At 36.4% G+C, this 13,261-nt stretch overlaps 1 protein-coding gene across 1 annotated transcript in view; it reads right to left on the bottom strand.

Annotated features, from left to right (window-relative positions):
* Nucleotides 1-13,261, bottom strand: part of LOC103610713 (chromosome unknown open reading frame, human CXorf22) — a gene marked incomplete at its 5' end in the record, with an annotated part of 39,180 nt that overhangs the window by 17,352 nt on the left and 8,567 nt on the right. Inside the window, 5 exons of the mRNA XM_008594821.1 lie at nucleotides 1,845-2,080; nucleotides 4,370-4,497; nucleotides 6,169-6,329; nucleotides 6,774-7,002; nucleotides 9,182-9,320. Of these exons, the coding sequence (XP_008593043.1) occupies nucleotides 1,845-2,080; nucleotides 4,370-4,497; nucleotides 6,169-6,329; nucleotides 6,774-7,002; nucleotides 9,182-9,320 (893 nt within the window). The remainder of the gene's footprint in view (nucleotides 1-1,844; nucleotides 2,081-4,369; nucleotides 4,498-6,168; nucleotides 6,330-6,773; nucleotides 7,003-9,181; nucleotides 9,321-13,261) is intronic.

Raw genomic sequence — 13,261 nt, 5'->3', positions numbered from 1 at the left:
ATGCAATCCCCATCAAAATACCAATGACATTCTTCACAGAAATAGAAAAAACAATGCTAACATTCATATGGAAAAACAAAAGACCCTGAATAGCCAAAGCAGTCCTGAGAGAGAAAAAAAGCCTGAGGCATAATACTATCTGACTTCAAATTATATTGTAAAGCTATTGTAACCAAAACAGCATGGTACTGGAATAAAAACAAATACTCAGATCAATGGAACAGAATAGATAACCCAGAAATCTACCCACATATGTACAGCCAACTGATCCTTAACAAAGTAACAAGAACATCAAGAACATAAATTGGGGAAAAGACTGCCTGTTCAATAAATGGTGCTGGGAAAATTGGACATCCACATGTAGAAGAATGAAACTGGACCTGTACCTCTCATCATACTCCAAAACCAACTCAAAACGGATTAAAGATTTAAATATAAGACCTGAAATTATAAAATTAGAAAACGTAGGGGAAACACTCCAGGACTGGGCAAATACTTCATGAATAAAAACTCAAAAGCACAAGCAACAAAAGAAAAAATAAACAAATGGGATTATATCAAACTAAAATACTTCTGTACAGCAAAGGAAACAATCAACAGAGTGAAACAACAACCTACAGAGTGAGAGAAAAATTTTGCAAAGTATACATCCAACAAGGGATTAACATCCAGATTATACAAGGAACTCAAGGAATTACACAGTAAAAAATAAAATAAAATAAAATAAATAACACAATTAAAAAATGGGCAAAGGAGCTGAGTAAACATTTTTCTAAGGAAGACATGCAAATGGCCAACAAGCACTTAAGAAAATGCTCAACATCACTAATCATGAGGGAAATGCAAATTAAAACCACATTGAGATACCACCTCAACCCAACTAGACTGGCTATAATCAAAAAGACAGAGAATAGCAAATGCTGGTGAGGATGTGGAGAGAAAGGAAAATTCCTACACTGTTGGTGAAGAGTGTAAATTAGTACAACCACTATGGAAAACAGTATGGAGGTTTTTCAAACAACTACAGGCAGATCTTCCATAAAATACAGCAATCCCACTTCTAGGTATATGCTCAAAGAAGTGGAGATCATAACGTCAAAGGGATACCTGCACTCCCATGTTCATTGTAGCTCTATTTACAGTCGCCAAGATATGGAACCAACCTAAATGTCCATCGATGGACAACTGGATAAGGAAAATACAGTATTTATACACCATGGAATACTACTCTGCCATAAAAAGGAATGAATTTCTGCCATTCACAGCAACATGGATGAGCTTGGAGAATATTATGTTGAATGAAATAAGCCAGGCACAGAGGGAAAAAGAGCACATGTCCTCCTTCATACGTGGGAGTTGAGAGAAAAAAGGAAGGAAAGAAAGACCACATTGGTGTGTTGGACTTGCAGATGCACAGAGCATACCTAATGTTGAGAAGTGAGCTAGGAGATGGCGAGAGTGGGAGGGAGGTAGGGGACTAATTGGGTGGGGGACATGGGGAATAATCACAATCTGTGGTAATGGCATGCTGATAGTATTGATCTGGCCATCACATCTTGGGCACAAGTGGTGACAGTCAGCTTTGCACCCTATGAATATGCATAATCAATAAAAAATAAATAAAATTCCCTACAGCATCAAGTGTTTTCCCTGGCACATTACAGGCACTTAACATATAATTATGGATTCTGTATGAATACCAATGCAAAATTATTTATAACTAGGCTACAGAAGAGATACAATTTATAAACATTGGTAGAACAGATGTTTTTGATCCTTTGCATAGCATTTTAGCAGACCTTAAAACGTTTGAAGCAATGTAAACTAAAGAAAAATCATCTTACCTGGATACATCCTTTATCAATTTGGCCCTTTTCAGGATAAATTTTAAAATTTGTAGTATTTTGAAAATGGTATGTCACAGGAAGTGATTTGGATTGATTTTGTATAATACACGAAATGTCTGAATGTTCACCCATAAAACAAGGTTTAAAATTAAGGACTTTTCCTGGATCAAACTTTAATACAACAGGAAATCCTGAGCCTGTCAATGCTAATTCCACTTTCTGAAATCGATCACCTGTAAAATCAACAATAGCTGTTGAGGAATCGAGAATATATTTGCTTAGTCCAAATAGTATCATCTGAACGAACATATGAGAAATGGGTAGCTCATTCAGTCTTTTCATTCAACAAAATTATTGAGTGCCTTCTCTGTACCATGTATTCTTGTAGGCCTTGGGCATATAGCAGTGAATAAAAGAAAGAGTGTTTCTGCTCTCATGGGCTTTACATTCTAGGGAGGTGATATTGACGGTAACAACCATATAAGTAAATACAGCATTTCATAGAGGATAACTGCTACAAGTTAATGTTAAAAGAAGGGCAATACAGAGAGAGTACAGGGTCTTGGGGATGCTGTTTTATGTAGAGATGCCCATAAAAAGCCTCCCTCATAGGGATGCATTATAGCAAATATATAAAGGGAGTGTGGAAGAAAATCATGTGAAAATCCAGGAAAAGTGTATTCCAGGCAGAGAAACCAGCAAGTACCAACACTCCAAGGTAGGAACTTGCTTGGCATATTAAAAAAATCCTAAGAAACCAAATATGGCTGGGGAAGAGTAATAGAAGAATAGTGATAAATGGTCAGATTTTAGATACATTTTTGAGGGTAGAGTTAACAAGATTTGCTGATAGATCAGATGCAGGATAAGAAAGTGAACAGGTGGCAAAAGATGACACTAAGTTTTTGGCTTGAGCAACTGAAATGATGGAATCGCCATTTCTTGTGACTGGAAAGATTACAGGAGGGGCAGGTTGTGGGGAAACCAGGAGTTATGTTCTGGACATGTTAAATTTGAGATGCCTGGTAGATATCCTAGAGGAAATGTCTACTAAGCCACTCAATGTGTTTACAAGCTTAGAGTGAAAATGAAGGAGGAAGGATTGGAGGATAGAGGGAAGAATAAAAAGTGTATGATCATCATCTCAGATTGTGAGAAATGAAATGAATGAGGGAATGCAGTAGGAATGTCAAAAATCTTAAAGAACCCACTTGGGGGTTGGGGTTATAAAAACAAAGTGAAGTGAAACCTTTCAGCATGACTTTGTATTTTTCTCCAGTACAATCAGCTTTTCACATGCAAACCCAGAGTAGACTAAAAGTTGAATTTAATACTATTAGAGGTTGTTCCACTCAGTAAGTATGGGAGATGGGCCAAGAGATTTAAATGTACATGGAAATGAGGGATTAAAATAATGGACAATAGAATATATGCTGGGCAAGAATATAAACATGAAATCTTTGCGACACTAGAAATAAGATAGAAACTATGGATTATAGGCTCTAATTGAGTGAAAGAACAGTTTTGCAGAGAAGGCAGTGTAACTAGAACATCCCAAAAGTTTTTATTTCTTCACTAATGTTCTTGTTAGTCAATACTAGACTCTAAATTACCTTTAAGGCAAACCTAGCATCTCTGTCTCTAACTATTCAAAATTAGGTTAATCTGCAAGTTTAACACAAATATTCTGTCTATCATCAGCAGACATAGCTCAGTATCACAAACCATAATGTAAGTAGTAACACCAATACATTTATGTCCTAAGAACACGGTTACATCCAATCCTGTTGAATATTACTTGTACTAACATGTAAATCTGCTAGTCTCTTGATTTTCCTAAGCATCCAGGATGAACTAACTCCTTCTTGGCATTGCTTATTTTTCTGAATTTGATTTCTACATTACCTATGTCTTTATTTTCTCTCTGATCTGTCTTGCCAAGCTGAACTCCAAGTCCTCTTTCATTTTTTTCCCTCACTGCAACCAACCCAATATTACCTGAGAATGTAAAAAGTATAATGCAACTTGACATGTGAACTGCAAAACAAATGCACTTATCGGTATCCTGTAACAGGGTGCTACACCCTATTTAGTAGATCTCTAGGTCTTGTCCTTCAGCTTCTGTATATAGATTCTAAGAGAGATGAAGGTCTGGTAAAATTGATATGGGTCATTTGTTCCCATCCCAATTTCTAGGAGAAAACCTACGCAAACATTGTTTCTTTCTTTCTTTTTTTTTTTCATTCCTTAAACTCTAGATCATCATGTTTATTTAATGTCATTTTAAATTTGTGATGTCATCTAAATTCTAACCTGGAAAATTATTATGTAAATGACTTGGGCTGACTTCATTCTTAACATGCCACAGATGATACTTTAAGGTCTCTTATGTATGTTTGTATTTTTGTTCTCTCTAACAATTATATATTTTTATTAAATCGCCTCTACGAACAGTGTTGTGCAAACTTCTAAACTATCTAAACTGCTAAAATATTTGATGATTTTGTTAATTTCACACTTACTTTTGATGGTTTTGTAATTATCATCTCTCAAAAATCCATCTTTACTTCCTACAGACTCAAATCTCAAAAAGACAGCATAATCCTGCCTGTGTGAGGGTTCAATATCCTTTTCATCATCAACCATCAGCCTGCAAAAAAAAAATCACAATCTGTTATTTTTAAAGCAAAGGTGATAAATATTATCATCTCTCAAAAGGAAATATCAACCCAATCTTTAAATCTATGCATGCAAATGAACGTTAACAAATAAAAATATAACTGTGATCCATTTTCCAAAATTACTGAACAGAGAGAGATTTGCCAAAAGAAGGCTGCAGAATGTAAAGCTCAGAAAAAATGAGCTCATGACAGCATTTGCAAGACAAGAGTAATTTAAATATACTAAGTCATCAAGGTCTAGCTCAAATGCCACTTTCTCTGTAAAGGATTTTCTTTCCAGGCAGAATCCATTGCTGGCTAAGAACTCTGGTCAATTCTTTACAATAGTCCATCTTACCCTTGGGTATAATCAAAAACCTCTGTTAATGTATCTGTCTCCCCCAGTGAACTAAGTGCGTATTGCCAGCCACTTTCTTGTTAGTGGACAAGTAATTTGGAGAACAAGGTTTGGTAACAGTGAATCTTGTTAGAGGAGAAAAGGAAAGGAAGGATGGGAAGAATAGAAGTAGGACCAAAGACAGAGGTGGGTTACATCATAGGCCCTCTTATTGGCTATCTTTACCAGCCTTACCTAGAGGTCACCTCTTCTAGCAATGGATACGCAAATACATTCACAAAAAGCTAACATGTATTAATAAACAGCAATAGAAATCGTGCGTTCAAAACACATTTAACTAAGGCTTCAAATCATATTCATACATATGAGTCCATGCTAGACTCTCAAATGAAGTTAACATGGTGCCATGAAAAAGAATATTTGGAATTTCAAAGGTTGTGTATTAAATAGAATTTTATAGATTCACCTCCCCCCCCAAAATACCTTCCTTTATAAAGGTATCATTTATAAGGCAATTATATAAAGAGATTGTACAAATAAAACAATTGCTTGATTTATTAACCACCTTAAATTAAAACACAACTTGGTCTTCAACAGGCAATTGATATCACCAGGCGACCCTATTGCCACAAAAAGAAGTACAATAAACATCACCCTCTCACAAACAAGGGTAAACATACTTGCAATTGGAGCAGGCATTGACATACACTGCAACCTACCAAGGTGTCCCTGCAATTGCTACTATATATTTAAAACAGCATTTCCAAAAATACTTTCAAATTAAATGACAAAACCAAGTACATGGATTTGTAAAAACTATACATTGGACTAAGTGCTAAAAGTCTGCATGAATTTCAGCAAACAAGTGTGATTTATCCAAGCAGGTGCTATAAGTTTAGTACTCATGACAGTCAGCAAGGATTTTGCCCTGCCAGGAGCACTGCATCCTGTTTGGAGGCACCTAGAGCATACTGCATGCATCTACCTGTAGGAACAACAAATCAGATTAGAGCTATAATCCCAAACAACCCAAAACTTGCACTTCTGCCACCTCATTTCCACAAGGTCTGGAGAAATTGCTGATTTAACATGAAGTATTTAGAACAATGTTTAGAATTATTGGAAGCAATATTATTCATGTTAGATATATCTGTAACCATAACAAGAAAAATCTGATTTGTGTCTTCTGGCAGGTTTTGCTTTGACAATATTTAAACCAATCTGATTGAAGTATGGTTAATATTCCATTAATATTAATATTCCATTAATGCTTAACATTACAATGGAATTAATTTTTGCTTACTTTGGGCTGAAACAAAACGCAATTACAATCTTTTGATAAGGCAGTAAAGTCCCTTCATTAGGAACACAGGAGATAAAAGCAGCAATATCTATGTTCTTTATTTTACTTATGTAGGTGAGATTATTTAAAGCAATATCAGTTCTTAGTCGAATATTTGTACCCTGTAATATAAAATCAGAAATAAATGAGTATTAAGGCAAAACACAAACCAAAAATATTTTAAGAAGTCATAAAATAAATATTGAAATTTCAGAATCTAGGAAATAGAGAATAAAAAAGTTAAAGTAACATGTATACATAAATTTGATCAAGGCACATCATAACATTTAAAGAAGTATTGAAAAATTGATGAGAACAGAAATCCCCACAATTAGTCATCTATAAGAAGCACTTGTCTGGTTTACTTCAAAAATATGTTAAGGTAAATATTAGATTAACGTATTGACTTTTTGGAGGTTAGCCTTGGATATATATGAAAACAAATCTATTTGCCCAGGTTAAGACATATTTAGGATAATTCAACAGCTTGTTGGTTATTAGTAGATTTAAAATAATCTGTTTCAGATCATAATACCTGATATTCTTCTGTTGTACCATTAACTTACCAATTCTTCTCCAATGGAATCATCTTGTATTATGGCTACCCAATTTATGGGTTGTGGGCTATTATTGTATAGACGTGCATGTTTGATTTTTGATGCTCCAAAGAAAACAGAACCAAAGCGTATGCATTCCAACTTTTTGTCACTCCTCATGTTTAACAATTCAATAATTTGTTCAACCACATGAGCTTTGATACTCAAGAGTATGTCAGGACGACCTTGCAAAGTCACTCTACAAGATAATTAAATATGCAATACACATATATCTTAATTAGAAATTTATATACTTTATTTTTCTCCTAAACATTTGGAGAAAGAAACATTTTATAAAGACAAATTATAATTTAAATTTAACAGTCTAAGAGCAGTTCTTTTCATACACATACTAAACATTAGCAAATCCTTCTGCCTGTCTGAATATACATAGTGGAATGGTATATGTGCAACTTAATTAATTGTCTACAGGAAACAACAAAGTTGGAAAACAATCTCAAGAACTGACTCTAGAAAGAACTCCACGGCATATCCATACCACCAATTATTTCATAAATACTAGAGTTAGATGATTTGCATGGTACTTTCTAGTTCTAGAATATGAGATTCTTTTCTAACTCATCCTGTCCTCCAACAGCCAATCTCATTCCCATCCTAACAATTTGATTCCCTAAAATCTAAAGTATCTCAGTAAAAACCCACTTCTTTGCTGAAATGACTATTTCCCCATAAAACTTCACTTTCCAGACTAATTTCAATTCTCTTTTGGAATTGCTCTCCTGCATTTATCCCTCTCTGGCATAAACGTGATCTTTTCAATCTAGACCTTATCAAATACCACAAATAATTCACTATTCCACAACCATTACCTAAGTCCTTATTTTACATTATGTCCTGTAACATTGGGCATCGTTGACAGCATCTGTTTGCGCATCTCTCCTCCCTTAGCTTCCTTGCTATACTTTTCTGGTTTGCCTTCTAATTCACTCAGGCCCTACCTTCTCATTCTTCCAAGACTTAGATTTTTTGTAAACTCCATCAGTAGTGTTGTTTCCCTCTTACTTTTCACACTGTACCTTTCTTCTCAGAGTTATTCTCAACACTTTCATATTTCATCTACCACTTATACACTGATGACCACCCAACCCAATACATTTAGACCAAATTTCTCTCTGGGAATTAAGACAAATGTAAAAAGCCCTAACCAGCTCCACCAGAATTCTGAAAATCAAATCAGTTCCAACATACTAAAACTGATCTGAAGAACTTCACCCATAGACTTCTCCCTCCTTTTACCTTCCCTTTCTACAATCAGTCACCTTCAGTCAAATCTACAACGTACCTACAATCTGCATACTTCTTTCCATCCTCCCAGCTTGTACCTTAACTCAGGCATTTATCAATTTCCTCTTGCTTTACTATTATAGTTTCTAGCTAGTCTGCCCAATCCACATTTGTATCCCCTGAAATATTTTGCACACTGCCACTAGCATGACCTTTCTAAAGTACACATTAATGAAGACACTCCCATTTAAAAACCTTCTGGAGACTTCTCAGTCTTCATAATAAAACCCAAGCTTCCATTAGGGCTCGCAAGAGCTTCTCAAATATTTATAACTGTGACTTTCAGTTAGAAATGTAATTAACACACGCATACACACACACAGACACACAATTATACGAAGTTTTACAAAACAGCATTTATCCTTCCTATACGCATTCTGATATTTTCTATTTCATTTTTTTGAATACTGGTGGTAACCCATTATATTGATTGCACATTGCACTAATGAACTGAGACATACAGCATAAAAAATGCTTGCTTGCCTACAAGGCCCTTTACTGAACCCTGCACTATTCTGTTTCTCTGGTCACATCTCACATCACTCCCTACCTCCATCTCTTTGACTTTACATTGCCTCAGATCCCTCAGTGTGTAAATACTGTCTTTTTTGTCTCTAGGATTTCAAGACTTCAACTCGCTCTGCTTGAAATCATTTCTCTAACCCACTCCCATTACCAACATCCACCTCCCCTACACACACACACACACACACACACACACACACACACACACACACACACTCACACCACCGCTCTTCACATGACTGCTCTTTGCCTGGCTAATTCCTACTCACCTATTAGTGTTTGATTCAAATATCCACTTGTTGATGAAACCCTTCCCTGGTCCATTCCCTCACCCCCATGAAATCCAAATAGGGTCTCCCATATGTGTACCCATACGCCATCCTCTATCTCTTCCCATTTCTGAGACCCTACCCTAGTGCTTGGCATATAGTAGAGACTCAGTAAATGAATGCTGAATTTAACAACAAAGGAGCTAACACAAGGCACATCTGAAGATTGAAACAGGAGAGTATTGGGATCTACATTAGAATTAAGAACCATACACTCACTTTGCCACTTCATTTACAATTCCTGGCTGGTCTGCGCAGAAATCCACTTTGATAACCACTGATGAATCAGGCTCCACAATACCACTAGTTGGAAAAATGAGGATGGGTAATAGGCCCTGGTATTCTGTGTTAAACATGCCTAAGGAGAATAAGAGCAGATGGTTTACATCTGGACCCTTACAATGTTGCATTAATACCCTTGGTAGGGGACAGACACATTAGAGAGTAGACGGTTTACTGTAGATCAAGAATAACTGCTTTAATTATAAGTCTGGTCTCTTGGGTCACCCCCAAAACTTGTGTCTAGTGTTAGGACTCAACCCTCATCATTTGCTAAAATATATTGTATCCTTACTATGTTCAGACACTTATTCTAAGAACTTTGCATATGTTATCCTATTTAATCCTTGTAACAATTCTATTCAGATTCTATTCAGATACAGATTCAATCATTACCTCCATTTTACAAATAAAAAAATAGAAGCCTAAAAGTGTTGAATGACTTGTTCAACATCACACAACTAGTGTGGTAGATTAGATTGTTGACCCCAATACTTTACACTACCCTGCATTCATACCCTTACCCTGTCATGTACAAAGTGTGTTTTCCTACCCCTTGACTTTGGGCTTGATCATGTGATTTGCTTTGGCCAATAACGTGTGTGTGGAATTGAAGCATGCCAGTTCCAACCCAAATGCACTTCCACCATGGAAAGTGGGAAGTGTTTCTCCTAAATAGCTGCTGTTCGTTTGGCCTATTCCCCAGAATGAGCAAGTATGGGACAGACCTACCCAGGAACCCACAGACCTGAAATGAGAAACAGAACAGCCCCAGCTTAAAGCAGATGACCCAGCTGAGCCCAGCCTAGATCAGTCATGTTACAAGCCAATCACATGCACCTGAACAATGAAAAATAATTGCTGTTTTAAGATACAATATGTTGGGGTGGTTTGTTACACAGCAATAGTTAACTACGAGAGCTAGTAACTAACTAATAGAGCTGGGATTTGCACTCGAATATTTCTGGCCACAGCGCTCACACTTATAGCCATTACCACTTCCTTGGAGATGGATTTATATGGTTCATGTGGCATAGGGGCAAAGGGGACGGGTTTCTGGAATCAAATGGCATATGAGAAAGAAGAGACAAAGATTTCTTATTCTACAAGCAGAAATAGTTCATAATTTATGGTCATGTTTGGTGCCTACAGTACACCATGTGGTCCTTGAGATCAGAACTATCTGTGTTTCATCTCTGTGGTCCCAGTGCTCCATATACTGCCTAGCACCAAGCAGTGCTCAAAATAGGTCCAGCAAATGGAAGCAGCCAATCACTAGTTTCTTTGCTATTATTGTACAATAGTAACACAAATGAGCATACCGCCAACATAAACAATTTTGCAAATTCTCAATTCACCAGTTCTGAATCACGTTTCATGGTATTTTCCAAAATTATTTATTTAACTTAGGAGAACAAAGGTACTGAAAATATAAAAAGACATTTTTTTTAATTCAGAAATTACCTGATGGAAAAAGTAAACAAATGCAAAATAACACAATTTGTTAATTTAATCATTTTATATATGTGCTAGTGACATAATATTTAAGGTTCATTTTTTATCTGTCATCAAATAAAAAATGTAAAATTATATCCGTTTCAAATAGATAGGTATTATTGACTCAGTTCTCTAGAGGGAAAAAAAATGAGTTCAGTTAAGGGTGAGTCAGTGAAACAGCTTCCTATATTGTAAACACTTTGACATAATTTGACAAAAGCGTTTAAGTGAATGCCTCAAAACCTTATTCAAGAACAACCCAAAAGCCAAAAGAACATTGTTCAATCCTCTAAAAATATTAAAATAGTGGGTACATCAACATTATCATGTTTTACATAACTTTAATATGAGAAATTATTTGTCTGCTTTGTTTTATAATTGCTAACAACAGGAACAAGGACATTATCCTAAGAGAAGAGTGTCATTGAATACAGGTGTTACACATGGGACTTTTGTGATCAGATTTTTATCTCTTTTCAGATATGACACTGGATACTGTGTGAAAAATGAATTAAAAGGAGATAAGGGGTGATTTCAAGGATATAATATAAATTGGTGTAGTTACTAGGCAAGAGACGATGATGGCCTGTTGTAGAACTGTGGCCAATGGGACAGAAAAAAGTAGGATTACTGACTTAAGTAGGAAGTGAATAGACAAAGCTTGCTATGGCTGAATAAGAGGGTAAGTGGTGAGAAAGAGAGAGGTGTTGAGCATTTTGCCAAGTTTCTAACTTGCCCAAATACATGGTGGTGACATTCCATGAAAAAGAGAAAAGAAGTATTGGAGGAAGCTGATGATCTCAGTATTGTATAGATCAGGGAGTAGTCAGTGAAATAAAAGGAGTGGAAGTAACCACCCAGGGAGAGTCCATTGACTGAGAAGCCGTGAAGGTCCACGGCACACCCTAAAGATCACTCACTTTTAATATAGCAAAAAAAGGAACAGCAATCTACAAGGGGGTAGGGAAGAGGAGGGGAATTGGTGGATTAATGTGTACAAAGCTATGTTCTCTATTTTTTTTTTTGTCTTTTTGTCTTTTTCCGTGTCCGGCAACGGATCGCAACCCTCAGTGTTGCCCCCGTACCGGACCGGGGACCGGCAACGGGATCGCAACCCTCGGTGTTGCTCCCGCGCCTCGCTCAGCCAGTGAGCGGGAACCGGTCTGTATGTGGGATCTGAACCCTCGGGCGGGAGCGCCGCCGTGCTTCCCAAGCGGCGCACTTATCCAGTGCGCCACTGGGCCGGCCCTATGTTCTCTATTCTAAGTGAATCATTGTACAGCATATGCATGTATTGAAACAGCACAATGTACCCCATAAATACATACAAAGAAATGCTAAAATGAAATAAAAACAGAGAGAGAACTGAGAAGGGAGAGGTAATAGAAAAAGAATAATTATAACATAAATAGCTAATATTTATTGGATACTTAATATATGCCAGAGTGTACTAAGCATTTTATTAGCTATCACCACAATTACGAGAGGAAGGTATTATCTTTTTCTTTAATGTATACGTGAAGCAATGGATGTTCAGGAGAAGGAAATTCTTTGCCTATGGCCTCCCAGTTTGTAAATGGTGCAACCAAGATTTTGGCCCTGATCAACTTCACTCCAGGACCTGAGCTAATAATCACTATTCTATATAGGAAAGTGAAGGGTCACAGAAGCCAAAGTGGTGTTTTGCTTTGTTTTGTTTTGCTTTTTCCCAAGAGGATGGTAGTGGCAAACTATGTCAAATGTTGCTAATAAGCTATGTAAAATAAACAAATAGACTTGGCCATGGATAAGACCTAGGACAGCACAAGAGATGTAATGGTACCCACAGCTACGTCTGAGATGTAAGGTCCTTTGCAAAAATCTGTGTGTTTTATGAATCTGGGTTCTACCTTCTCTAGAGAAGCACCTTAGACATTGAGTGGTGAAGTGTACATTGTTACCTTGCCTATACTCCTCCAAAATACTTTTAGGAGCTATTAAGGAGATTTTTGTGCAAAGTTTCTATACGATCAAGCCAGGGTGACCAGAGTTTGTAGTTTTATAAGATGCTATAAAGTGCACATATCCAAGGCAAGTGTTATTTCTTATGCAATTTTTAAGTTTCCTTGAGTCTAAGCACACTAAGGATGTACCAGATTCCACATCTCCAAATGACTAATTTTTTAAGACTCTTTAGTATGCTCATATGGGATGGAATGGGTTACCTCTGAGTTCAATCACCTTTCATCAAAAGCTTAATGGTTCTTCACTAAAACTCTGAGAGATCACTGAACCAAAACAATTAAACAAAGGTTTATTTAGTGCATTGAGAATAAGTAGGAGATGCTTTTCTGGGTGACTAGGGAAGATCCTGATGTTAACTTCTGGGTTTGGTTCAATTTATCACATTTCCAAATAAATGAAAAGGATGATGAGTTCTGAAGTAGCTATTCAAACCCAGAAATGGTGTGTAAGGATCATACTTAGGCACTTTAGAGACTCTTCTTTTTTTTTTTTTTTTTTTTTTTTTTTTTTTTTTTTTTT

The sequence above is a fragment of the Galeopterus variegatus genome, unplaced genomic scaffold (assembly GCF_000696425.1).
Source record: "Galeopterus variegatus unplaced genomic scaffold, G_variegatus-3.0.2 Scaffold11646, whole genome shotgun sequence".
Classification (NCBI taxonomy): Eukaryota; Metazoa; Chordata; class Mammalia; order Dermoptera; family Cynocephalidae; genus Galeopterus; species Galeopterus variegatus.
Note: the sequence above shows the minus strand (reverse complement) of the source record. Positions and strands in the feature narration are given on the sequence as shown.